Source organism: Mercenaria mercenaria, chromosome 11, assembly GCF_021730395.1.
Source record: "Mercenaria mercenaria strain notata chromosome 11, MADL_Memer_1, whole genome shotgun sequence".
NCBI classification, from domain to species: Eukaryota; Metazoa; Mollusca; class Bivalvia; order Venerida; family Veneridae; genus Mercenaria; species Mercenaria mercenaria.
The window spans coordinates 75,619,775-75,647,725 of record NC_069371.1 but is presented as its reverse complement, the minus strand read 5'-3'; the positions used below and the strand labels follow the sequence as shown (position 1 = coordinate 75,647,725).

The 27,951-nt window shown below is 35.2% G+C and overlaps 1 protein-coding gene across 2 annotated transcripts; it reads left to right on the top strand.

Annotated features, from left to right (window-relative positions):
- Positions 1–251: 251 nt before the first annotated feature.
- LOC123532587 (polycomb group protein Psc-like) lies at positions 252–26,232 on the top strand. Of its 2 annotated transcripts, none has more exons than XM_045314048.2 (10): positions 252–387; positions 8,747–8,873; positions 10,208–10,304; positions 13,761–13,816; positions 17,738–17,785; positions 18,342–18,432; positions 19,908–19,962; positions 20,352–20,450; positions 21,851–21,931; positions 24,116–26,232. In XM_045314048.2, exons 2-10 carry the CDS (start codon positions 8,756–8,758, stop codon positions 25,547–25,549), a joined length of 2,079 nt encoding a protein of 692 aa, XP_045169983.2. In that variant the 5' UTR covers positions 252–387; positions 8,747–8,755; the 3' UTR covers positions 25,550–26,232. The 2 variants fall into 2 exon arrangements, with proteins under 2 accessions (XP_045169983.2, XP_053373745.1); XM_053517770.1 differs by having other exon boundaries at positions 309–393.
- Positions 26,233–27,951: the final 1,719 nt, after the last annotated feature.

Here is a 27,951-nt window from a genome sequence, read left to right as displayed (position 1 = left end):
TTGTTCATTACTAAATAATATTGAATTATTTAAAATTCTAAATGATTAAATTGTTTCACGGAAACCTGCGCAAAATCTGGTCTCCTATTTATCACGGATGTTAATTTACATTTTTATTGTATTTTAATGTGGGGAAATTGAGCTATATATATTTCTCTTCACGTACATGAGAAAAAAGGTGTCATATTCACCTTCTTGACCGATAATAAAGGTAAAACACGTTGCGAACATTTTCTAGTATTCATGCGCCAGCCGAGTGAAACGGCGCATAAATTATCGGCGGTCACGTGACATGCCATCGCTATGAATAGATGTGTATTGGGTTTTAATACAGTACGGAAAATCGCTTAATTGGACAGCTTAAACACACTGACCAGTGAAAACAAAGTAAGTGTACGTTTTATACATGTTTTCTTTATTGTTTTATTTACATATCTAAACCGATCCTATGTTAGATTTAATGTAATCACCTTTAAAACTGGGACAATAATTTCGCCTTAAAAACAAATATGGCCGAAGCATTTACTTCGTGGTTTTATCGAATACTTGTTGGTATTGCGGTACACCATTAATACATCTGTGCATATTAACATTTACAATCGTTATGAAGTCTCAGCCTTCACTAAACTTTATAATTCGCATACCACAAGTTAAGCGCTTTGATTAAGCAGTTATCTAATTAATTATTTTATGCAACGTACTCGTTTAATGACAGTTACCGTGATCGTCTTTAAAAAGGTCGTTTCCCTCTCTACACTCAATTGATAAAATACACGACTTTAATTAATTAAAATAAGGACATAAACCGGCTTTTGGAATTATTTTTAGAATTGACAGCCTCGTTCGATGTCAAAACTTACGCCGTGTATTGTTCTTCCGCTGCTAGGATAAACACAGGCTGTTATTTTCCGAATTTAGTTCATTTAATGGCCTAACTGTAGAAGACAGATTTGCGTTTATTTAATTTCTATTTATGTCACGTTATTTAACACACATTTTTCCGCACAACTTTAGTGTGGATAAATAAATTCCGGTTTCATGTGAAACATCAGATACTGACAGTCGTGCCCTTTTTTATCACATGATGATGTCTCCACGTAGCCGTTTTACATTGCTAACCTAATGTGCAGAATGTTAGTTTTGTCGTTTTTAAGTTATAATTTTTATTGTCCTATGGTACCAGGAAATAGCTTTACAGTGTGCAAAAAAAACTCATAAAACGTGGAGACCCAATCAATGGTTTAACTGAATAATAACGATATCATTAAATAATTCAATAGAACTTGATTCTTAGCCCTAATTGGAAGCAACTGATGATGAGTGTGGTTTTACGGCGAGTTTTGCAATAAATGAACAATTTATCACGCAAGAAAATACCCATAATTTCGAATCCTTTAGACAGTTATATGGATACTTAATGTTATTCTCATTTTTTTGCTAGCTAGAGCGAATAAAGCAATATTTGTTTTACCAGATACTTATTTTTTTTATTACACGAGCAAACTTAAGATAACTACATGCAGACATTTAGTAATTTTTTTGTACTAACTAAAAGTAGAAACACGTTTTCCCCAGCAGTAAATATTTGTGATGTTTCATTTTACTAGAGAACTCATTTGAACAAAAAAATCAAAATATAAAACAAGGTTCTCAACAACAACATCCACAGATTACTTTTTTTAAGTATAATAGACATGTCTATGTCTTTGTCTAATGCACAAAAAAACCTATGGCAAAATGCACAAGAGCGTATATTATACAGAAATACAACAAATTAATATAAAATTGGTTGTACAGTTCTCAATTTATATGCATTTGTTAATTAACAAATATTGTCAGAAGATATCTCTTGTTTCTGTATATTCTGTTAACAAAGACTAAACAAGATAATTTAAATGTAAAACAGTAATAGTGTAGTGGATGAATGACTACAAATAACATTCCAGCTGAAATGTGACGCACCTGAGATTTCGTTAGACTAGCTCCTAGACTATGATATATATATTTTTAAAATTTTATTTTTAAAATTGTGAATGTAGCCAGTCTATATCCTATGTCCAATACCATAATCATGATAATATTACAGCTAGTATTCTGCGAAAATCCCTAAAATAGACTTGTATTTGTCACTATCACATAAAATAAGAGAAAAATTACAGAAGTTAATTTTTTGTGATAAATTCTTTATTATCAGTCTAGTGGCTAGTCTAAGATTTCGTTTGAGACTTTGTCTTCTTATCAGGACATAATTTCGACATAATTTTCCTGGTTAACATAATATCATCCTTAATGTCGTCACATTTATGTCTCTTTTTTTTAGTCAAACTGTTGTACTGGTGAATTTGTCTTTGAAATAAGAATCCACATTGCTGTATTTAAATACTCTTTGAATTTCTGTCACCTTCACAAGCCTGCTGACCAGAGGTCAGTCTTGGTGACCTGTACGGTTGGTCTAAGGATCATGTTGGACTACTGACGAATGTGAATGAATTTCTCTGGTTCATAGTAACATAAAAAGAATAAAGCAGACCAAAATCGTACAACCTTTTACACACAGACGTACTCCTCAGCTGAGTTACATCTTTTACAACAAAAGTTGTCTAGTATCCTGACAATTGGCTAAAATTCTAGTAATCCTGACGTTATTTATTCAACGTTACGTTGAACAATAATTTTTAAACGTAATCTTTAACACTAAACATTAGATTTTACTGTCGATTTCATTTTATTCTAAGCGTCTTCTTATATGAAAATCTTTATTTCTTTATTTCATTTCTTCAGTATAATTCTGCTGTCGGTGTTTTATTTCGTTTAAGGTGGTTGTACCATCAATATTCGGTTTTACTTTAAGGTAGTTTCTATAGAGGATCTACAGATAGATCTTCTAGCTAAGGTTATAGCCAGTTTTGGTTACAGCCCAAAATATTTGGAATGTGATTGAATATAGATTGAGATCATTTGATATTTGGTGGCGTGAAGTTTGGTTCTACTTTCAAAATTTGATCATCATGGTTGACCTATAATATCAGTTCATTGATTAACAATATTTTATATTTTGTGGTATCTTCGAAATAACAAAATATTAGGTCTGATATAGAAATTACTACTGCGAAGAATTCAAGGCAGATTATGCAGTCAAGACAAACAGTGTAGTCAAGACAAACAGGGTAGTCAAGGCAAACCTTGAGTAGTCAGTCTAAAGTATATTTTTTTGTTCATTTGCACCTTTACGAATTTTTACAAATGGATATAGTTTCGATTAAGTTTTGTTGCATTTTCTTTTATACTTTTTTTCCTAATAATCAGTTTTGTATTAGTCACCTTCAAGCGCTGCTGCTGTGCGTATTTGAAACGTAACTTTCGCTCGAAATTAAATTCAGTTTACATGTATGCATAAAAACATGGAATGTGCGCACTCAACATGTCACTTGAAATGCTGTTTAATTTGATAAGAATATTTGCATTCATATAAAACACTTGTTGACATACTTCCCGCTCGGTGTAACATTATTAACATAGCGAAGATACGTATCTTCCCCCGTGATTGTTCGCCTCGTGTAACACTAAAACATTTAACATGCGCTCATTTGAATAATTAATGCAAAATAGTTAACGTAAGGACAAATCAAAATGCAATCTTAGTTTTTTTTCGCGGTATTGTATACAGTATCGACCAGCTTGTGCACAGTGTTTATGCATTTATGAAAAGTGTTTTGTTACGTTTTCTGGTCTTTAGGGATCATAAAGTACATTCAGTTTTATATTGATAACATTCCGCTTTAGCCGGTGCTGATATAAAGATGGCAGTGGAGGAGTGGGGGAGGGGGTGGATGGAGGAGTGGGGGCTTGAGGGATGTTGCGTAATTCATTCATTACCTTTCATTAACAGACTCAGAGACAAACCGACTTTGCTAATATTTTGTTTGGTTGCGCTCTGTACTTCGAAAGGATCTTCTTACATATTTTATTCAAATAAAAAAAATCAAGTTTGTGAGAAAAAAAAATATGAATTTGGTAAAGCTATGCTAGTTCTACATTGGATTAAACAATATTTTACTCCAGTATACATAACATTGTGCGTTATAACAAACACATCACTTATGTCTCATCTATACTGTAAATAGAATGGTTTTTTGCATCGTGTTTATTTCGGAATTGGATAGACATTATATAGATGTATATTTGCGATGCGTAGTAGTTAATACTTCGAGATAAAATGTAGCTAATTATTCACGAGCATTTTAAATTCGCGTTCCATTCTGTTCTCGAATATTGGCGAAAATAAAACTTGCGAATACGTCCAGATCTACAGTAATATAAAAGTACAGTACAAGCTGTTGCAACTATATGTTATTGAAGAATTTCGATTTTATTTTTTGTATAATTATTATAGGTAATATATTGTGGACGACCTATTAGTGGGAATTCACGTTCACTTAGTATGGTCTTAAAGCGATACGTTACATACAACATTATTGTTTCACGTCGCATTAGTTTATGCTGTATGATTGATCGATATTCAACACTAATTTTTGCTGGGCTATAGTTGAAAATTGAAAGAAAAAAAACATGAACATCTATTTCTGATGTCGTGTAATATAAAACTTACTTAATTACTTGCCGGTCAATAAGTGTATAATCTTGTTTTATATTTAGTAATCAAATGATAAGCAAAATTGTTGTTTCTCTTATAGACATTCTTTCACGTTTTAATACAAAATTCGTCCTCTGTAATCGTGTGTTTTGCTATTATGAAATATCTCCACATGTTTATGCATAACATGTATTCTGTGAAGTTAAAAATAAACTTAAAAACTAGGAAATGTCACGACGTTGCAAACATTTAACGTCATCTTCAGGTAACGTCCTGCAAAGCGGTACTTTTTGACTCGACAAGTCACTTTTAAAAAAATTAATAGCGGGATAAATATTTTCCTTGTAGCGTTTTCCTCCAGATCTATCATGCTTACCCTTTGTTTTCTTTTAAGTTGCATTACTCTAATATTGTTTTAGTTTTACGTTCTTGTTGACAGACAGACAGATACTTTTATTTACAATCAGGTTCTACAGCATGTATACATGAGAACAACATGATATATCGTATGAACTAATGTGGATGCAATACTGGAACAAACATTTACATGATGTTTTTGTAAATGGGGACAATTTAAATTCATAGATACTAGTTCTAATTTTCTATGTGGTTGACAATACAGTTAACGCAGTACAGATTCACAACTTGAATTTATTGACTGTTTCAGTGGAACCCCCCTTGTGCGGGGGTGTTTCCGGTCTAGTTGGCAGTTACTTACTGCCAAAGATAAAATTAACACCGCTGAAAATGTTGCCAAACGATTGCATTTTTTCAAACCGCGTTGTTGAAATGCACTTGGTCTTTTTTCCACACTTTAGCAGAAAATTAAATCGTGAAAAATGGTTTCTATAATTTTGTGGTCGGCAGTATGTAATGACTGTCTTTTTACCGTTTATTTATTTAAACAGAACAGAACAGAAACTTTATTTCGACTTAAGCACTTGCAGCTCATCATCATAAATGATGATCACAATATACATTTACAGTTTCACAGACTATAATATGGAAATTTAGAATAAGAACATGCATGCAGCTAAACAAAAACGTACACACAATGTATGAGAGTGTTTAACTTGGAATACAAGAGATATATATGCTTAGTTGTAATATCATTTAAAGACCGTCATTTAGTCGCACAAACCAACTCGGGCTCAGCACCCAGTGCCAGCCCTATGAATATAGCTGGAGACTTTTTAAAACACTTGCAAGTACATAGGTAGACAAAAATGACTCCAGGCCCCAATTTTCACGAAAAGAACAAGTAATTGCTTAGCAAAGTCTTTTATTTCAAATACTTGTTTGTGTCCTTCATGCGTCTTCAGTGTTAAACTTTTTCATCTATATCAGAACCGTGTGGGACTATTTCATAATTCAAAACACAACAATTCTGAATTTTACAGGAAACGAACTATATAAATAGGAAATATACTTAAGAAAATACTTAAGTTCGTGATATCGTGCTTAGACAGAAGTATCATATTTGCGTGGCTGAAATAAGTAATGCAGACAAAATGCTACTAATCATAGTATGATTTAGCTATAAATACATTGTTATAGAAAAAATCAACATTAAATAACAATAACTTAAGCAATAGCATGATTTTAAATTAACAGACTTAACTAAGTAATTACTTAAGTTTTTTCGTGAAATTGGGGCCAGACTTTTTATTCACATTCAATATCATAATGTCATATGTATATGCCAAAAGAATATATTGATTTATGCCATTAGAATACAATGAATCTTTGAATTTTTGTTTGACATAGGAAAAAAGGGATTGCTATATATCTTGTACAAAATTAGAAAATTTAGCAGACTTACAACATACGCTGCGTTTCGTCTAACAAGCCACGAAAAAAAATGTACATTCTGTATCAAAAATATGTTTTCTGTTTAACTGTAAATTCTTTGTAAATTGCGTAAAGGAATGCTAAACATTAACAATAGTAGTTAAAACATTTTGTATCATATTTTTGAGTAAATCCGTCTTGGCTACATTGACTTGTCCGTTTGGACAAAAATGGCGTCGCAGTTGTCAGTAGTTATGAAAACGATTCTAAAATTTGGAAGAGCTAATTATTCAACACTGTCCATGTCGTATTTTTAAATATTTCGAAATACAGTTAAGCATACGCTCTTATGAAATTTATCTGTTTCATGTTTTTGTATGTGTACAAACTGAGAGTTGAATGAAATAAACTTTGAAAGAAAAAATCTTAGACTACATGAACTTTCATTCTGTCATTGTTTTATAGTAAGTAGAGGTTGTTTTCGTTATTTTCTTAAATTTTAAACACGTAAACATAATTATGCTTTTATAATAAGCCCTTAACATCTTTTCGGTTTTAGGTTTTACTAACAAATGAATAGGTCAGGGTGTTTCTACATTATTTTCTGCAAACCGAGTATTTTTGATTTATAACCACATAGTATGCAGTCTTTTAAAAAGAAAATTCAAACAGGGTAGTAGAAATTATTGTACAAATTCATTAACAAGTGTATATATGTTGTCCACGTGAGTCTGACAGTAATAAACGCGAATGCTGTTGTTGATGATGTTGTTGTACGAATGTTAGCGACGTAAATTGGAGATCTCGTTTTTGCCAGATTTTTGTCCGAATATATTTACACTTAGGGTTGGTGCATTTTCATATAACATTTTATATCAGCATTAAAGAAGACAAGAGATTTATAAAGAGATATATATTATTACAGAAGTTTACTAACGAGATTTAGAACATCGACACATACGCTTAGAATAGAAACGGGCAGATATGGTAGAAACAGGGTAGAGAGAAATGAAAGACTATTTAATATGTGACAACAGAAGTTCTGACATAGAAGATGAATACCACTTTGTTTTTTAAAATATGTACAAAATACAGCGCACTAAGAAAACGTTATATTGCCAAGAGATATAGAAGAAATCTTAGTATGTGGAAATTTCAGTAATGAACTCAACGGATAGAAAAACTTTAAACAATTTAGCAGCCTTTATCAAAAATGCCTTAAATATACGATCAGCTACTATTAATATTAAATAATATTTTGTGATTATGAGATAGAAATATGCTTACTATGCATTATTATAATGTGTATTATATATTTTGGTACTTCTACAAAAATGTTTTATGAAGATGTATTATGCTAGATATATATATGCAATGATATAGCCAACAATATTATTTAATATTATTTTTTCATCCTCAATACTATACTTAATCATCTATACCTCAGAACGTTATAAGATAATAGATAAGAATTTGTACTTAACGTGACTTGTGGAGCATATAACATAATGTCATTAAATATGTTAAAATTAAACTACCCGTCCCAATTCTCTATTAAGTACAAGGTATGTAATACAAGAGATTGCATAATTACATCTTATAAATGAACATTTTTCTGAAACTTCTATTACAAGGTGAGTTAAAACAATAATATCAAATATTCATTACTTTATGCCTGTAAAAACAAGAATTATCAAATATTGAATGTAAATAGTTAGAAATTACTTTATAAAATAATACTAAAAATAAGTAAATCTTCTACTTATATTTTTATATATGATATTATGTATATAATTATGTTTGACCTTGTATTACATTGTAATAGGTTTGTGGACGAGGAACCATAATGGCCCAAGTCCTTAATTTGTGAAATAAACTATTCTTCTTCTGCTTCTTCTATAAAATAATGTAAGACAAGAATTGTAAACGAAATGTTTGCGTATATTACACGACTCCCTGATATACTCCGGTCCAGCCATAGTATGTGCTATATGACAGGTCTATGTTCCACACATGTTTGCTGGGCTAAAGACAAAATTTGCACAAATATGTAAGCATTTATTTTTGATGTCCTGTAAAAACTGCTTATTGAATTACAAATGATTGCCCAATGTCCTTTCAAATTAGTTTAGACTATTGACCTGTTTAGGTAAAAATAATACTAAAAATAATATTATTAATAATAATAAATAAAGAAATAAATAAATAAAAATATGAAGAACGTACATATTATATATTTCAAAATGACAGACATTGTTTATTTCAACAATGAAAAGAAATATTACTTAGTAAAATACACAGTACTTGTAGATACTTTTCCTACACTTGCTTTTAATTTCATTCTTTTTTAAACCAACCCAGGTTAGGAAGATGACGGAATCTTGTCCAAAGAAGACAAATATCGCCGAGATCTCGCCTCATCTGATATGTGCTTTGTGTGGGGGGTACCTGATAGATGCCACAACAATAGTCGAATGTTTACATTCATGTAAGTACAAACTCTCATTTACATTATTATTTTTTTATGTTGTGTATTTCACCAACTTTCGTTCGAAAATTGTTTATAAATTGTTTTATAGAACAGAACAGAACATACTTTTATCAACTCAAAACCTGTTACAGTTATACGAGTATGCAATGCAATATCGACGCCTCAGAATTAGAAGGGCGTAAGTGGAAAATCATAGTTTTCGGCAAAATGAAAAAAATGTCTATTGCAGATACGCCCTTCTAATACTATAGAAATAACAGAAGGGCGTAAGTGGACCCTTCTGGTACAACATTTAAGTGCAGATACGCCCTTCTATTACTACGATTCTAAAAAACGTTTTACTTTTTTACTTACGCCCTTTTATTATTGGTGAATTTGGTCAACACAGCAGTTTGTAACAAAAAAAAAATTAATAGGATTATGCCCCTTGGTATGTATTTAAAAAAATGTATTATTCATAAAAGGGCGTAACTAACACTTACACCCTTCTTATTCTGGGGCGTCGATATATTTATACACATTCACATGACATTATGAATAAAAGAATGGATTGTTCAGAATGATTGAACGTAGAAATGTAGAAATTAAGGGTAAATATTGTACACTTTGTCATAAATGTCAATATTTTTACATTACATAGTATGATATTATTTCCACTTTAGATCTATTCTTTTTAGACATTTCGCGACCGTTTCTGTATTTTGAGTATTCACTATAATTTTACATTTATTTTTGCTAAATGATTTATTATTTAGCCTGTGTATATAGAATATTTATATTTTATTTAGCCATATACATACATTGTACATCACATAGATTAATTATATCTTTTGTCTTAAAAGAAAACCATTTTAGCTCTCAAATTATAAATAGAAATGTTCGTAATACTTAATAGTGAAAAAATACCATGTCAGTTTACCCAAAATAAAAAAAAAATAAAAAAAATACTCCTTTAGGCGTGCTCAGTTCATCGAAAATTTCAAGTTTTTTTTATTTTGCTTGATTAAAAAGACATTCTCAAGATTTTTGAACTCACTTTCGAGTCTGTCTGTGGGGACACGCGACGGTGACGCTATGGATTTGAGTCTACGGCTATTTGTGTCGATACCTTACAACGGTTTGGTTGAGATGATATATTAAAAGCAGCTGTCTCATTTTTGTTCTTAGATTTTTTTCACATAAAATGGATTATGAGATATATTTTAACCAAAAAAAAAGTCAAATTTCAATGTTGAATTTTTTTTCTGTTATTTCTTTTTTGTTTTTGTTTATCTTTTGTGGAAAGTAGCACAGTTTTGCGTATTTGTATATTCTTTCCTTTTGTTTTACAGTTTGTAAGACATGCATCGTGCGATATTTGGAGTCGAGTAAATATTGCCCGATATGTGAAGTCCTCGTGCACAAAACCAGGCCACTTCAAAATATAAGGTAGGTGTGGACATAGACTCTGCCGAAACTGTAAAATTTATACGCATAACTTCATGTCAAATGTAGGTCTGCATGTCTCATATTACAAAAAGGGATTGTGGAAAGCTTCTTTCTGGTACAAAATACAAATTCCAAAATAAACTTTTTAGAAAAATATATTTCGGCGAATTTCTTGCTTGCTATCTGTTACATTTCTTTTTTTTTTTTCCCAAATTTTTATACGCACGTGTGAAGTATGTATGTTTTTAACATAGGCGGTTTTTCATTTGACCGTCCTAAATGTAGAGCACTTTGACAAACCTAATTCAGTTTGATTAGGATATACATTTGCACTGTGCGTGCCTAAATCGTGTTTACATTAATTCAGATTTCGTACCAACCTCTCTCTCTTTCTCTAAATGAATCATTTAATAGAAGGCTAAAGTACAAAAACGAAACAGGACACAATTTAAAAAAACAAAACGTTATTTACAAACGTGTAATTGAACGAAAATTACCATACTAACATTAACATACTATATATATATCGTGATGCAGTTTAGAGAAAAAAAAATAAAGCTATTGTTGAATTAGTGAAGCTGTCAACTTTATTTCCGGATGTAGATTCGAAGTTAAGTTTCTCATGTTTTACCATATGAAATGCATCCCAATAAAAATGCAGTCCCATACTTGCCAACTTTAATGCATTATGCATGCTTGAAAGAAACTTGTTTAAGTGTGTAGATATTTGCAAGGATCTATTTATGTTTTACTCATTAAAAAGTTTAATGCATTAATTTCTGGAGAAATTAACGCACTTGCGTTAGTGAACCGTGCTCGAATGCTCGTGCGTAAAATTGATTAAACAATCAGTTTAAAAATGCTATTAAGGAACACGGTGGCCGAGTGGTTAAGGTCGCTTACTTTGAACCACTTGCCATTCATCGATGTGGGTTCGAAACCTCGGGTGCTCATGTGTAACAGTGATTAAAACTATCATTCAAAAATGTTGTTAGGGGGTCTCCTTGGGCGAGCGGTTAAGGTCACTGACCTTGAATCACTTGCCCCCTCACTGATTTGGGTCCGAAGCTGGTGGTTAAAAGCTGGTGGTTCTATTCACGTGCCTGCACGTGCCACAAGTAATGCTCGGAGGGGCATTGGGTTCTTCCTCCGCAATAAAAAAAGTGGAAAGTTGCTATCTGACCTATAATTCATGATCTATAAACACTGGCTCAAACTCTTTTTGATTGGGATTTGAAGAAAGAGCCAATGGTACTTCCGAGAGAGGGTAAAATATTTTATTCTTTCTGACACAATTTGGAAATATATTTCAATGAACGGACAATGTAGTTCCACTCAGAAATAATTCTACCTTACATATATGAAAACAGATTTGCAGAGAAGACAATTTGCCTCACATGACTGAGCGCACTTTTGAAAATCGTGAAAAAGGTCCGATTCAAAAGGAAAGTTATTTCTCCCCTAATTTTTACAACCTAAGGACGACAGAGAAATAATACCGTTTTATTTGAGGCGATGTAGATTATTTAGTTAACTGAAGGTTTCCACTCTTTTGTATGCATTCCTTTTTCACATAAAAGATGTAGCCAACGCCACGGAGGCGGCGTTAAGAACCATAGATGAACCCAATATCAGCGTTATTTCAAAAGTTTACTACCTTCTGCACAATAGGTGAATATTTTAGGTTAATTTTCTAAGAATATCTTGCAAAACTCTTTTGTCAATAACTTTGTATCACTAGTCACTTTCAGAGTACTCAATTTTTATGGATTTTTAAGAGAAATATTATTTTTCGCCTAAAAGGTGTGGGTTAGTCCCTTTAAAGTAAGATGCCTTGGTATTTAATGCAAGCGCTTTTGTTAAGAGATGTAAAGTCTGTGGTGTTTGAATCTTTGAAAGTAAACAACTAAAAAACAAGTTTTCTATTTGCTTTATTTATATCAAGCAAAACATTTACTAAATAGTTATTTATAGACTGATAATTAGACTAATGAAATGTCATGCAACAAAGAATGGCTAAAGCTCTCGCATTGAATTACGACAGATAGTTCTGGAGAAAGGTATTTTCTAATGATAAATAAGCGCGACGAAAAGATTTTTAACCCTTAGATTGCTGGACACGCTTGAGTCTGCCCTTGCGACCAGTGTAGATCATGATCAGCCTGCACATCCGTGCAGTCTGATCATGATCTGCACTGTTCGCCATTCAGTCAGTATCTTTTTGGTAAGCACCCCTTTTAACAGTTAATGAAAGATGGTCAACTCCATTATAGAAATTTAGCAGGGTAAGTGTTAAAACGTTTGAACTCTCTGAAATATTGTATGTACTAGTATTTCGCAACTATAACTGTCAGTGTTATTTTTTTTTTTAAATAATACTATAATCTATGCAAATAGCAACTTTTATTTCATATTGAAATATTATGGTAGATTATATTTGAAACTTTCGCTGGTTCAAACAGTGGGATTTTCCTTCGATAATTTTCACTTTCTATGGGACTAAGCTTGATCGCGAACATGACATGTGTATTAAATTGGTGTAACTGGTAAAAAACATTTTATGAAGTAAAAATATGTTTGTTTTACATATAAAATCGAAATATATTTCACTCATTTTCACTCGGTGAAATATATTTCGACCTTCCACTGAATCAAGTTAATATCATCTGTACTTAAATTTAAATGTACAGATACAAGTTACCCTGTACATCTTCATGTGTAATGTCCTGGTGAATGTAATGAAACATTTGATATGATCTAATTAAGGAACGATATATGAGTAATGAACTGGTTACGGGCGTGAACCTAATTATATTAAATGTGCATTGGCTCCAATCAAGGTTCTTAGCACTACCCGCTCCCGTTGACTCCATCTCCTATGTCAAAACTGCGTACAGACAAGTGAAGACCATCAGCAAACCATATGATTTATTTTGTAATAAAATCTGCTTCTCAGATGAAACGGTATTATTTCTCTAAAATCCTAAAAATGTACAGATCGGGACGGGAAACATGGTTGAAAGGTCAACTTCTGTTTTGAATTTTGCCTCAGAAGTGCTCAAGTTAAGAAAACAGTTTTCTTTGAAAATTTGTCTGCATATACTAGTATGTAAGGTAGAATACTTTTCTAGTTGAACTACAATGCCCGTTTATTAATATATGGTTCCAAACTGTTATAATAGAAAGAATACAATCTGTCCGTCGTAGTTTGTTTACGTTTTGCGTTCATTAGCGCCACCTCGGAAGTAGCATTATTCCTCCTAAGTTGCATCCAGAAGGAGGAGGAGCCAGTGTTTATAGGCCGTGTAATTGTGTCAGCGTGACGTTAAATCCAACAAAAATATTATGGCGATTTTCAGCAAGGGTAGTTTTATTAGCATTTAGGGAAATGTAGGTTGTGTTATGGCTTTAATTTGTTGCGTAATTGCACCTTTTATTTGTTGTTTATTTTTTCAGATTGGACCACACTCTTCAAGACATTGTATACAAGCTTGTCCCCGGACTTTTTCAAAGTAACTACTTCCTTTCTTCTTTGATCTTGAACTGAAATTCTTTTATATGACAATTTATATTGAATTGTAATTAATTACAATATGCATTCGGGTTAAATGGGAATTCGGTCTGCAGTATACATGAAACGGAACTGAGATATTGCCTTGTTTTACGAGTTCATTGAATTGTTTACGTATTGTTTACATAGGAAATGAATTATTAAGTTTCAATATCACATGAATATTGTTCTTAAACAATAGGACGCAGAAAACTAATTTCATGGTAGATGGTACTAAGTGTTTAAGCTGTTAAAGGCTTGAAGATGTGTTAGACTATGCTTCAAGTATCTTTTCTCTCGTTTTTGAAGGTGAGGACATGCGTCATATATCTGAAATAATCCTATATGTCATATTTGAGAAATGTTTCATCGTTAAACACACATTTATAGGACGGCTTTTCTTCATGTTTATTAAATATCAGTGGGGGAGATTTGATGTCATTTGATGTCACATGTTTTTGCTCAAAGTCTCCATGTCATGTATGTAACATTTTTTGCAGGGATGTTCAATATCACGTTTCTCATATATTTTCCCAGAACTTACAGGTCACAAGTCTCACAATTGAATGCAGGTTCCAAGTTCTGTTTCTCACATTATTGCTCAGCTTCTTCATCACTATTATCATAAAGTTAGCAAGCTCAATGTCGCCTTTCAGACATCTATGCTTACAGTTTTCACACTGTCACACATTTGCAGGGAAAATTGATGTTATTCGATGTCCCCCTTCTGATATCTTTGTCCGGGGTTTCCAGAGTACCAGTACATGTCATACACATTTGCATAAATTATCGACATCATCTGCCCCACAGCTTTTCCCGAAATTTAAACGTCACGTTTCATTTTCCGCGTCATATTTCTCATAAAATTGCTCTGTTTCGTCACATTTTTTCACAAAATTGTTCTGTTTCCACGTTACGTTTCTCACGAAATTCCTTAGTTTCCACGTCACATTTCTGACAAAGTTTCTCATTTTCCACGTCACATTTCTCAGAAAATTGCATATTTTCCACGTCAAAGTTGTCAAGTTTCCACGTCACATTTCATACATCGTATTAGACAAATCTAATGTCCCGTTTCTCTGTCTTTGAATATGGTTCTCAATCTTTGAGGGGATCAACAATATCACGTTTCTCGCATCTAAGACGAAGGGTTCCTGTCACGTTTCTCAAATGTTTTAAGGGACGTTCAATGTCACGTTTATCACATGCTTGAAAGGAGGATCCATGACATGTTTCTCTCATGTTTGAAGGAAGGATTCTTGTCACATTCGCACGTCTTTAAAGGAGGTTTATTTTCATGATTTGTTTTCACATCTATGCAGAGAGCTTCCTAGTCGCTTATCTTCTTAAGTTAGACTTCATTTAGTGTTTCTCACATCTTTGAAGAGAGATTCATAGTCATGTTTGTTTTCTCGTCTTTGAATGGAGGTTTCGTGATTTCTTTTTATAACTTTGGAGGGAAGCTCCTTTTTATGTTTCTTATATAACTGAAAGGAGGTTTTATTTCACTTTACTTTTTCAAGCCTTTGCAGATAGGGTCTATATCGTATTTCTTTTATCTTTGCATGGAGATCTTACAAGGTTCTATGCATGTTCGAAGCGTGTTTCCGTGTAATGTTTCTCATATCTTTCAAGGAGGGTTCTTTCATTATGTTTTTCACAGTTGAAGTTCATTGCCACGTTTCTTACATATTTAAATGGATGTTCTATGTTACGTTGTTTCTCGCATGTTTGAAGGGACGTTCCATGTCACGTTTCTTACATATTTGAAAACGTTCCATGTCACGTTTCTCGCATTGTCTGAAGGGACGTTCCATGTCACGTTTCTTACATACTTGAAGGGACGTTCCATATCACGTTTCGTACATAGTTGAAAGGACATTCCATGTCACGTTTCTCGCATGTTTGAAGGGACGTTCCATGTCACGTTTCTCGCATATTTGAAGGGACATTCCATGTCACGTTTCTCGCATGTTTGAAGGGACGTTCCATGTCACGTTTCTTACATATTTGAAGGGACATTCCATGTCACGTTTCTCGCATGTTTGAAGGGACGTTCCTTGTCACGTTTCTCGCATGTTTGAAGGGACGTTCCATGTCACGATTCTCGCATGATTGAAGGGACGTTCCATGTCACGTTTCTTACATATTTGAAGGGACGTTCCATGTCACGTTTCTCGCTTGATTGAAGGACGTTCCATATCACGTTTCTTACATATTTGAAGGGACATTCCATGTCACGTTTCTCGCATATTTGAAGGGACATTCCATGTCACGCTTCTCGCATATTTGAAGGGACGTTCCATGTCACGTTTCGTACATATTTGAAGGGCTGTCCATGTCAGGTTTCTCGCATGTTTGAAGGGACGTTCCATGTCACGTTTCTCGCATGTTTGAAGAGACATTCCATGTCACGTTTCTCGCATGTTAGAAGGGACAATCATTTCACGTTTCTAGCATGTTTGAAGGGACATTCCCTGTAGCGTTTCTTCCGATTTGAAGGGACATTCCATATCACGTTTCTAGCATGTTTGAAGGGACGTTCCATGTCACATTTCTCGTATGTTTAAAAGGACATTCCACGTCACGTTTCATACATACTTGAAGGGACGTTCCATGTCACGTTTCTTGCATGTTTGAAGGGAGGTTCTGTGTCATGTTTGGAGACTTACTGTCATATCTTTGAGAGGCCACTTATCATTACATTTTTTCTCACATAATTGAAGGGAGTTTCCATGTCTCGTTTCTGGCATGTTTGAAGGAAGGTTCCATGCCAGTTTTCCAATATTTGTGAAGCTAGGTTCTTTGTCTTGTTTCTCACATCTTTGAAAGGAGCTTCGTTGTCTCGTTTCTCGAATATCTGAAGGGAGCTTCCGTGTTATGTTACTCAAATCTTTTACAAGGGATTCCGTGTAAGGTTTCTCATATGTTTTGATGGGAAGTTCATTTTCGCGTTTCTCACATGTTTTAATTAAGAGAGGTCACTGTCACGTTTCTCATATATTTCAAAGCAGGTTCAATGTCACATATCTCACATATTTGAAGACAGGTTCATTAGTCGGTGGGCCGGTGGTCTAGTGGTAACACGCTTGACTGCCAATCCAGAGGTCCGGGGTTCGAATTCCGGTCCAGGAACTTTCTGAGATGCTCTTGAGTGTCTCCCACCTGACTAAGAGGCCTGTACTGGTTCTTCCCAGGAAATATGGCTTCGCGTGTTAAAGAACCAGACTGTCTTTTCGCAAAGAGCTAGGCTAAGTTATCCGGACAGGCCTGTATCACTCTCTGTTCTCGCTGTCTGTTCTGGGGGCTTTATCTCACTCTGTCCCTCTGGTTAGATCGCTCTGTGTCTGTACTAGTAGAGGATGAATTTCGCGCCCTGTGTGGCTGCGTTTGCTGTATGTAAAGCGCCTTTGAACGCGTTAATCATGAAAAGGGCGCCATATAAATCTGGTATAATAATAATAATAATTGTTCATTGTCATGTCATGTTCCTCACATATTTGAAGGACGATTCATTTCACATATCTCATATCTTTGAAGGGAGATTCTTTGTCACAAGGAAGGTCTCTTGCCATGTTTTTCACTTGCTTGAGGTTTCATGTCGCATCGAATTCTTGAAGGGAGGTTCATGTCACATGTCACATGTCTCATATCTTTGCCGGGAAGTTCATTGTCACGTCATTTCTTATATCTTTGAAGAGAGGTTTTATATCTGACATATATCTCAAATATTTGAAGGAATATTCCATGCCACGCATCTCACATGTTTGAATGGAGGTTTCTTGTCACGTGTTTCAGATTTTTGCTCATTGAAAGTTAGCTTATGGTACATCTAAAATATGAAAATATGTTTTTGTAAGACATATTATTTTTCGTATAATAGGTGAGATGAAACGCCGGCGCGAGTTCTACAAGGATCACCAGACAGTCAGTATGTATCGCCTGCTTTACAAAATTCACTTTCATATCACTGTCGTCTGCTTTATCCTTATGTTGCTACTAAGTTCAATTTTATATTACTGAACCGAACTGCAGTCAGATATTATAGATAATTTTAAAGATAATTAGACGTTTTAGAATTTATGCATTAAATAGTGCCAGGGTGAGCGCCGCAATTTAATCCTTACGCAGTATATCATGTGGTTTTAGATCCTCTCCCGGTAAGCCCATGTCTAGCATAAATACCTAATTAGTGTAGAGGACAGATACCATACGGAAATAAACTGTAATAAAGGATAAATACATACTTTGGAGATAAAAATGCTAATACAGTATTATTAAAAAAGTACTTATTCAGCAGAATGTTCAATATCTTCTGGTAAATGACTTCAAAGACTACTTCTTTGTCGTCTGCAACATAGATATTATTCCGGTATTTTAATTCATTCTTATATCCATATTTTTTTTTTCAAAAATAAAAAAGCCTCAGCTTTGTTCTCTCATATTATACGGCCACGACCATGAAACGTAATGTATCTATTTTGCAGGAAGTGCCAAGGTGCGACAAGAACAACAACGTCACAGAGTTATATACTCAGCAGACGAACAGTTCAGTATTGCCTTGGAATTCTGTCCCGAGTAAGTTGGAAATATAATCCTTTCACACTTTAAACGATACACAAACTGTTGAGTCGTTTCCTTTCGTTAGTTTTTTCTCCTCAAAGTTCAATCTTTGAGAAATTTTCCTCACTTGATGGTTGAAGTCGGCGTTGGATAAGATTTTTTGTTTAGGTCCACTTTTTCCTAAAATAATTAGGCCAATAACCAGAACTCTCACCATTCACATGCATTTTGTCAGAAAGTTCGCCCTTTTTGTACTTGATTTTTTAAATGTTTGTTTAGGTCCATTTTTCTTTCAATCTGTAGAAGCTATAGCTTTGAAACTTTGTGTGATTGTTTGATACAACAAGCTGTTTAAGTAAATCCAGAACCATGAATATCTCTTACATTTTGTGAGAATTGTGACCGTGATGGTACTTCTTGGTTAATTTTTGTCGAGCCCGCTTGCGAAAGCGAAGACATAGTTGTCCAAATGGCTGTTCGGTGTATGTGCGTCCGTGCATGCGTCCGTCCGGATTTTTTGTCCGGACCATAACTTTGACATGCATGGGGCAGTCTTATTTAATATTTGGCATGAATGTTAACCTCAGTGAGACGAAGTGTCATGCGCAAACCACAGGTTCCTATCTCAAATTTCAATGTCACAGTTGGAGGTCAAAGGTCATGTCAGATCTTGTCCGGGCCCATAACTTTGACATGCATTGAGGAATCTTGTTTATATTTGGCATGAATGTTAACCTCAGTGAGACGGAGTGTCATGCGCAAACCCCAGGTTCCTATCTCAAAGGTCAATGTCACAGTTGGAGGTCAAAGGTCATGTCAGATCTTGTCCGGACCATAACTTTGACATGCATGGAGCAATCTTGTTTATATTTGGCATGAATGTTAACCTCAGTGAGACGGAGCACGGTCACAGTTGGAGGTCAAAGGTCATGTCAGATCTTGTCCGGGCCCATAACTTTGACATGCATTGAGGAATCTTGTTTATATTTGGCATGCATGTTAACATCAGTGAGACGGAGTGTCCTACTCAAACCCCAGGTTCCTATCTCAAAGGTCAAGGTCACAGTTGGAGGTCAAAGGACATGTCAGATCTTGTCCGGCTCATAACTTTGACATGCATTGAGGAATCTTGTTTATATTTGGCATGAATGTTTAACTCAATGAGACAGACTCTATCTCAAAGGTCAAGGTCACAGTTAGGGGTCAAAGGGCGGGCTCGACATGTTGCCCGTGGGCATCTAGTTTTTGTTGTTGTTTAAGTACTATTAGAGCAATTGCTTTGAAACTTTTACATGTCTTTATTTTCAGTACATAAGTAAGAATATCCAGAACCATTATTCTTTTTTTGCATACATATATTGCCTAATGTCAAAAACTTTAAGACGATTGAGGGCACCTGCTGGCGGTGCTTATTTAACTGCATGTAGTTCATATTAACTTGTTGTTTTGTTTCAACAAAATGTGATTTTAAGTGTGATTTAATTTTTCAGTGGAAGGATCCGACGACCGTCGGGAAGAAGATCTCGGAGGACAAGTAAACAGGAGGTGATAAATCTTTCACTTATCTGTACCTATATATGTCTCTTGCATTCAGTGCCATAAACTATATCGTTGAACAAGCTAATAGGATAGAATAAAGGCCATTCGTACAAATATCTCTAAAGAGCTGGTCGCTGTGTTGTCAAACTTTTGTAATGACATTTTATTGACGGTCGCGGGTTCGGCTCCTAAGTGTGATCATAACCACAACATTTCCTCATTATTGCACTAAAGCTGTACTTGACACCTAAAATAGTTCTGTTCCATCTTCAGTAAAGTAAGGTACCCAAACTCACATTTTTGCATTCAAATGTCAAAGTAGGTTTATTGACAATCTGCAGTAGAAAAAAAAGGCAGAAATGTTTTTTTAAAAAATGTAAATTTGAATTTTACAGATACCTGAACGAAGATACTTGCTCTGTCCGGCAGGGACCACGGTGGCTCTCCTTAAGAAATTCATGAAACTCAAATTTGCACTTCCACCCAAATTCAAGGTACTTAAAAATTTTTTTTAAATATTTCTAAAATCAGTATTAAAATCAGAACAAGTTCAAATCATATAAATTAACGTGATTTTTCAAACATTTAAGGTAGTGTACCTATAATGAAACACAGCAATTACCGTGCGGATTTCGTGTTCTCATTACGTAATTCGGCATTCTTCAGACATAAGTATAGCTTATATACCGGACATGGCTCTCCATTGAAAAAACCGCAGAATGCCGAATTCGTATGTATTCGCACGGGTTCTTTACCATAATTTATTATTATCATCTTATTTTAATAGCGTGTTTTCCTTGAAAAGTGCTATTACATAATACATTATCGCCACCGGGTAGTATGATAGCGATATCCAGATTCATTCATGTCTCTGCTGTGTTTTATGGAAAAGCATTTGATCCGTAACGACAGTCGGCAAGTTCCGTTCGATTCCGTATTTTCCGGGGACGAATTCGTCATTTTCCGCGGTTGTGTTCTGTTATGACCGAGAGATGACGAAATAACATAAAACGAATACGTAATCTCATGGAAATAGCGGAGTGTCATTATGAGTCCATTACTTAAACCTTTACCCTGCTAAATTTCTTAAATGGACTGGTCCATCATTCAATTTGGGCAGTACCACTTCTTATTCAAAGGGGTGTTCACTGAAAATTTAGTGACTGAATAGCGGACAGTGTAGATCTTGATCTTGGTCTGCACTTGCCGCAAAGGCAAAGCCATTTGCCGCCAACAGGCTAAAGGTTAAAGCATTTCCACTAACCCTTATACTTTGGTTGATGTGACAGGTGTAAAAACTGAAACCAAGAGTTTTGGCAAATTATATGTCAGTTTGAAGGAAGGCAATGAACAGAAAATTGTGCATTTCTCAGTAAACTGAGATATACAATATGCAGTACCCAACCCTGGTATATGTAATGTACAATATCGAGCATGGGTATATGTAATGTACAGTATTTAAACTGTGTATATGTAATGAACATTACCGAACCTGAGTAGCCTATAAGTAATGTACAGTACCGAACCTTGGTTTATAATATGTATTGTACAGTACGGGACCTGGGTATTTAGCCCTGAAGTTCATTTAATTTCCTGTTCATTTAATTTCCCAATACGTTACATTATTAACTCCTCACATCTGTCAGAACGAACAGCATATTGCATTTTACCAAAGGGAAGTAGTCGTGTCTACTTTTATACAAATGACGGTCATTCTCAAAAATAGTCATGATTTTCTGAGGAAACTTGACGTCTTTACCTTCATCTTCAGTATAACATTAGATTACTTTCAGCAACATATGAACGTAGGGACTACTTTTCTCTCTAATACACCTCCTTTAGTAGGCAGATAACTGTACTTTATTACCACCACATTACTGTTTATTTTCATTAGGTGGATATTTTCCATGGCAACGGACCTTTACGAGACCACTACTCGATGATGGATGTTGCATATATCTACTCGTGGAAACGCGTAAGAGTTACCTTCTCTTGTTTGATCTCTTCTGCTAATTATGTCTCCCCCAGGAGACATATTGTTTTTGCCCTGTCCGTCCGTCCGTCCTTCCGTCCGTCCGTCCGTACGTCACACTTCATTTCCGAGCAATAACTGGAGGACCATTTGACCTAGAAGCTTCAAACTTCATAGAGTTGTAGGGCTGCTGGAGTAGACGACCCCTATTGTTTTTGGGGTCACTCCGTCAAAGGTCAAGGTCACAGGGGCCTGAACATTGAAAACCATTTCCGATCAATAACTAGAGAACCGCTTGACCCAGTATGTTGAAACTTCATACGATGATTGGTCATGAAGAGTAGATGACCCCTATCGATTTTGGGGTCACTCCGTCAAAGGTCAAGGTCACAGGGGCCTGAAAATTGAAAACCATTTCCGATCAATAACTAGAGAACCACTTGACCCAGAATGTTGAAACTTCATAGGATGATTGATCATGAAGAGTAAATGACCCCTATTGATTTTGGGGTCACTCCGTCAAAGGTCTAGGTCACAGGGGCCTGAACATTGAAAACCATTTCCGATCAATAACTAGAGAACCACTTGACCTAGAATGTTGAAACTTCATAGGATGATTGGTCATGAAGAGTAGATGACTGCTATTGATTTTGGGGTCACTCCATCAAAGGTCAAGGTCACAGGGGCCTGAACATGGAAAACCATTTCCGATCAATAACTAGAGAACCATTTGACCCAGAATGTTGGAACTTCATAGGATGATTGTACATGCAAAGTAGATGACCCCTATCGATTTTGGGGTCACTCCATTAAAGGTCAAGGTCACAGGGCCCTGAACATTGAAAACCATTTCCTGTCAGTAACTTGAGAACTACTTGACCCAGAATGTTGAAACTTAATAGGATGATTGGTCATGCAGAGTAGATGACCCCTAACGATTTTGGGGTCATGTGAAAGGTCAAGGTCACAGGAGCCTGAAGATTGAAAACCATTTCCTGTCAGTAACTTGAGAACCATTTGACCCAGAATGTTGGAACTTCATAGGATGATTGTACATGCAAAGTAGATGACCCCTATCGATTTTGGGGTCACTCCATTAAAGGTCAAGGTCACAGGGCCCTGAACATTGAAAACCATTTCCGGTCAGTAACTTGAGAACTACTTGACCCAGAATGTTGAAACTTAATAGGATGATTGGTCATGCAGAGTAGATGACCCCTAACGATTTTGGGGTCATGTGAAAGGTCAAGGTCACAGGAGCCTGAAGATTGAAAACCATTTCCTGTCAGTAACTTGAGAACCACTTGACCCAAAATGATGAAACTTCATAGGATGATTGGTCATGCAGGGTAGATGACCCCTAACGATTTTAGGGTCACTCTGTTAAAGGTCAAGGCCACAGGGGCCTGAACATGGAAAACCATTTCCAATCAATAACTTGAGAACTTCTCGACCCAGAATGTTGAAACTTCATAGGATGATTGTTCATGCAGAGTAAATGACCCCTATTGGTTTTGGGGTCACTCCGTTAAAGGTCAAGGTCACAGGGGCCTGAACATTGATAACCAGTTCCGATCAATAACTTGAGAACCACTTGACCCAGAGTGTTGAAACTTCATAGGATGATTGAACATGCAGAGTAGATGACCCCTATTGATTTTGGGGTCAGTCTATTAAAAGTCAAGGTCACAGTGGCCTGTTCATGTAAAATCATTTTTTGGAAATAACTTGAGAACCACTTGACCTACAATGTTGAAACTTAATAGGATGATTGAACATGCAGAGTAGATGACCCCTATTTATTTTGAGATCACTTGATCAAAGGTCAAGGTCACAGGAGCCTGAACAGTGACTTGAGAACCACTAGGCCAAGAGTGTCGAAATTTAGCGGGATGACTGGACATGCCAAGTAAATATTCCCTATTGCAGCCAACCATCAGTGTCTCTTTGACTTTCGCTCCTGACCCCTATTGACTTCTTGCCTATAGGACTTTGCACTAGGGGAGACATGCGCTTTTTTACAAAAGCATTTTCTAGTTACCTTCTGCATTTCATATAAGAACAAGTTATTCATCTCGTAAGGCTTTCTTAGACCGTTGCACATAGGCATTTTGCAGTTTTGCGTTAAAAATTATAGATTGTTCCAAAAGAACGATAAATCTAAAGCTGTTTACAATCTTTTTTCAGGAAGGAGTATTACAGCTGTATTATTCCGTGTATAAAGTCCCAGATCCAGTTCCAGAAATCAGAATCACAGAGGTCAAGGACGAAAAGTGTTTTGATAATGCAGACGAAACTGGACAGAAAGCAGACGATACACGCCCCTCCATTTTATTTAATAAAGCGACATTACTAGGAAACCATAGTGTAGATAGAAACATACCACATGATCTTTCACCTTTAGAACTCATAGCAACTGTTGCTAACGACATTTGTATCCAAGAAGGGCGTGGTCTAAAACGTAAACCGGAAGATGCTCAGTTGTACGAGAACGATGAGGATGCTAGTTCGACAGAAACGCGTCAGCTACAGAAATCCATAGAACATGCGATTGATTTATGTTCAAATAGCAATCAAGGAAGTCCGGCGCGTTCCTCTTCAATAAATACAACTGTTTCCACAACAAGCGTCCAAGATACACGGACTGGTAACCAAGCAACCGTTTCGGAAGTGAATTCTGTGAGTGTTGCAAACGGTAATGGTGATTCTGTAACAATTGTTGGGAGTGAAAATTCCATTAGAAAGAGTAGTATTACACAGAAAAGCAATGAGAAAAACATTATTGCCAAAGAAAAACCTAAAAAAATGGACACAGCATCTCAGTGTGACCCTCGACCTAAAAAGCATAAAGGTGAGGGTCATTTGCATAATAAATCTAAAAATAGTAATAAGACACAGTCTTCTAATAAAGACGGAAAAGCTGTTAGCAGTATTAGTAACACAGAAAAGAAACCAAATGTTAAGAGTGAAACGAAAAGTAATGAAAAGTCAGTTCCATTGAAAACGAATGGTGTAAATATAGTTGAACAAAATGGTGCAGCTTTAAAAAGCAGTGACACACACGTAGGAGGTAAAGTAAGTGACACTCAAAAAGCTGAAGAGACCAAGAGAGAGACTGTAAAAGAACAAAAGCCTGGACCAAAAGTAATAAACACTCTAAACAAAGAAACAAACAGTCAGACAAAAAATGAAAATGATGTTCCTAAGTCTTTAGCGCCCACATTAAGTTCAGCATCGGAAGTTACTCCGAGTAACACATCTGCACCAAACAGAACTTCGAGCACAGTGACCAAACCTTCAAGCGCCCCTTCAGATGTTAAAACTTCAAACACGCCTCCTAAGACTTCAAGTGTTCCCTTTCCAAATAAAATGTCAAATTCTCCTAATAAACAACCTAGTACATCAGTTACAGCTAAAACTCCTTCTAAATTAACAAATGCTCAAACTTCTAGCAAGGTTCCTGCCTCTGTGCTCAAATCAGCTCCCACCCCAACCAAAGTCACAGAATCAGTAAAGCCAGTGACACAAATAAATGGTCACTCGAGTCCAGCGGAAATCGCTAAACAACAAAATAAAGTATCAAATGTGGTCAAGGTAAATCAGAACGAGAAGAAAGACTAAACTGATGTAGCTAATGAGTGGACTTCAGAATACTTGGTGCAAAACTGGGTTGGTTGTTAAAGCTTGTGGGTTAAACTATGACATTCGGGTGTTAAGATTGTAATGTTTCTGTTGGTTTAGACAGTCGGCGTACTTGAATGTTCTAGTGAAAGAAAAGTTGATAGCTGCAAACTATCTCTAAATAGGTTGCATGATAAAGTTCCATAGTTCTTTGAATTTTATGTTTAAAACAGATCAAGCAACTGTCCAATTAAAAATATGCATAATTGCCTAAACATTCGAGAATACAAGTTACTGAAAATATGAGCTAACAAAGGATTTATGTATTTTATGTGCATTACAAAAAAGTAACAAAAGCCATTGCGGACCTTTAATAAAAAATGCATTGATTTAGCTGCAGCATACATGTATACGTGCAATGCAATTTACATGTATCTTCATTTTGTTGTTGACAAGTTTAGTTACAAATTTATTTTAACAATACGTTTTATTGTTGACAAGTTTAGTAACACTTTTATTTGCTCACCTGAACCAAGAGTTCAGGGTGAGCTTTTAGTGTAGGTGGATGATTCCCGCGTCCGTCGTTCGTTGTCCGTCGTCAACAATTTTACTTAAACATTTTCTCTGAAACTACTTGTCAGAATCACACCAAAGTTGGTTTGTAGAATCTTTTAGTGGCCACTAGAGCTCTCATGAACCGCTTGATGGATCTTCATTAAACTTGGTGTGTAGCATCAGTGAAAGGTCCTCTCTCAGACTTGTAGAAATGGGGGAACTTGGTCCATTTAAGGGGCTGCTAGAATTAAAAATAGAAATACATGTATCTTCAAACAACTTCTTCGCATGAACCTCTGGATGGATCTTCATCAAACTTGGTCTGAGCATCAGTGTAAGGTCTTCTCACAAATTTATTCTAATAGGGGCACTTGGCCCCTTCTACGGACTGCTAAAACAAAAACTAGAAATATATTTAAACAACCATGTTCTTCTTATGAACTGCTTGATGGACATTCATCAAACTTGGTTTGTAGCATCATTTTAATGTCCTCTCTCAAGTTGTTCAGATGGGAGAAATTAGCCCCTTTTATTGGTCACTAGAGCTAAAAATAGAAATACCCTTAAACGACTTCTTCTCATGAACCCGTTGATGGATCTTCATCAAACTTGGTCTATTGCATCAGTGTAAGATCCTCTCTCTGATTTGTTTAAGTGAAGGCACTTGGCCTGTTTTATGTTTTTTATGCAAAACACAGATATCATCATTCATGATTTAGTGTGTCATATGTTTATTCAAGGTCAAATATTCAAGGTCAGGTGAGCGACTTGGGGTCGCTGTGGGCCTCTTGTTTAAATTACACATTTACTTTGCTTATATGCTCGGCACCAATTTACCTCTTGTGGGCAGCATTTTTATTTGACAAAATACAGTTGATACATCTTACGTTTCACTTTTTTAACGTGTACTTCTTTATCTTAATTTTTTGTTTAACAAAATTGTTTCATATTGATCAAACATTAACCAAGAAAATGTGATTTATATATGTATATGCTGAATCATTTCTGCATCTATATATAGGTATTATCGAGGGTTGAGAACTGACTGAGTTAGATATATAGTTAACATTTACCCTGCTACATTTCTAAAATGGACTTGTTCGTCTTTCAGTTTGGGCAGTACCACTTATTATCCAAAGGGGTGTTCACTGAAAATTTACTAACTGAATAGCAGACAGTTTCAGACCATAATTAGCCTACACAGATGTGCAGGCTGATCTTAGTCTGCACTTATGCTCTCCACTATTGGAGGAAATAAAGAATCTATCTAGCAGGCTAAAGGTTGAGACAACAGTTTTCTTTTTTAGCTCTTGATATATACAGATTATGCGGAGAAAAATTGTTTATCAGAGACGTATAGTAATCAAGAAAGACGGATTTTATTTTGTTAATATGTCTATTGTTGTTACGTCACTGATGTTGAAAAGTCCACAAAGTTCGTCTGCTAACTTTATGAAACAGAAATGCATGTAGTGATGATGTTTAAAAAGTATTTTAAGAAGCGGGGGTTGTATTTTCTTGATGTTAGAGTTTCTGTTTTACTGGTTGGTTACATGTTCTTGTTACGGAAATGGCTTGTCGTTTAATTACAGTTTTATATAAGTTGCGTTTAAAACCTTGGATTTTATTAATTTGTTAGATTCTGTAAGTTGTTGGCACGCTAAAAAGGACCTATTACATAACACTTGTTTAATTGATTCATATTCGTTGAAATAATATGTTTATACTTTCTGTGGTTCCTATTTCAAGTTTAGTTGAAAACTGACCCTAAAATATGTACAAATATATATATTTTCCCGGAACAATAAAAAAACGTCCTGAATATGGAACCATATGATATTTTAACG

What these genes read in the sequence shown, in the direction of transcription:
- LOC123532587 (XM_045314048.2), top strand. Translation starts at nt 8,756, where the DNA reads ATGACGGAATCTTGTCCAAAGAAGACAAATATCGCCGAGATCTCGCCT. An exon ending in AGGCCACTTCAAAATATAAG is followed by an intron (nt 10,305 to 13,760) that starts GTAGGTGTGGAC and finishes TTATTTTTTCAG; the next exon opens with ATTGGACCACACTCTTCAAG. An exon ending in ATATCTACTCGTGGAAACGC is followed by an intron (nt 21,932 to 24,115) that starts GTAAGAGTTACC and finishes ATCTTTTTTCAG; the next exon opens with GAAGGAGTATTACAGCTGTA.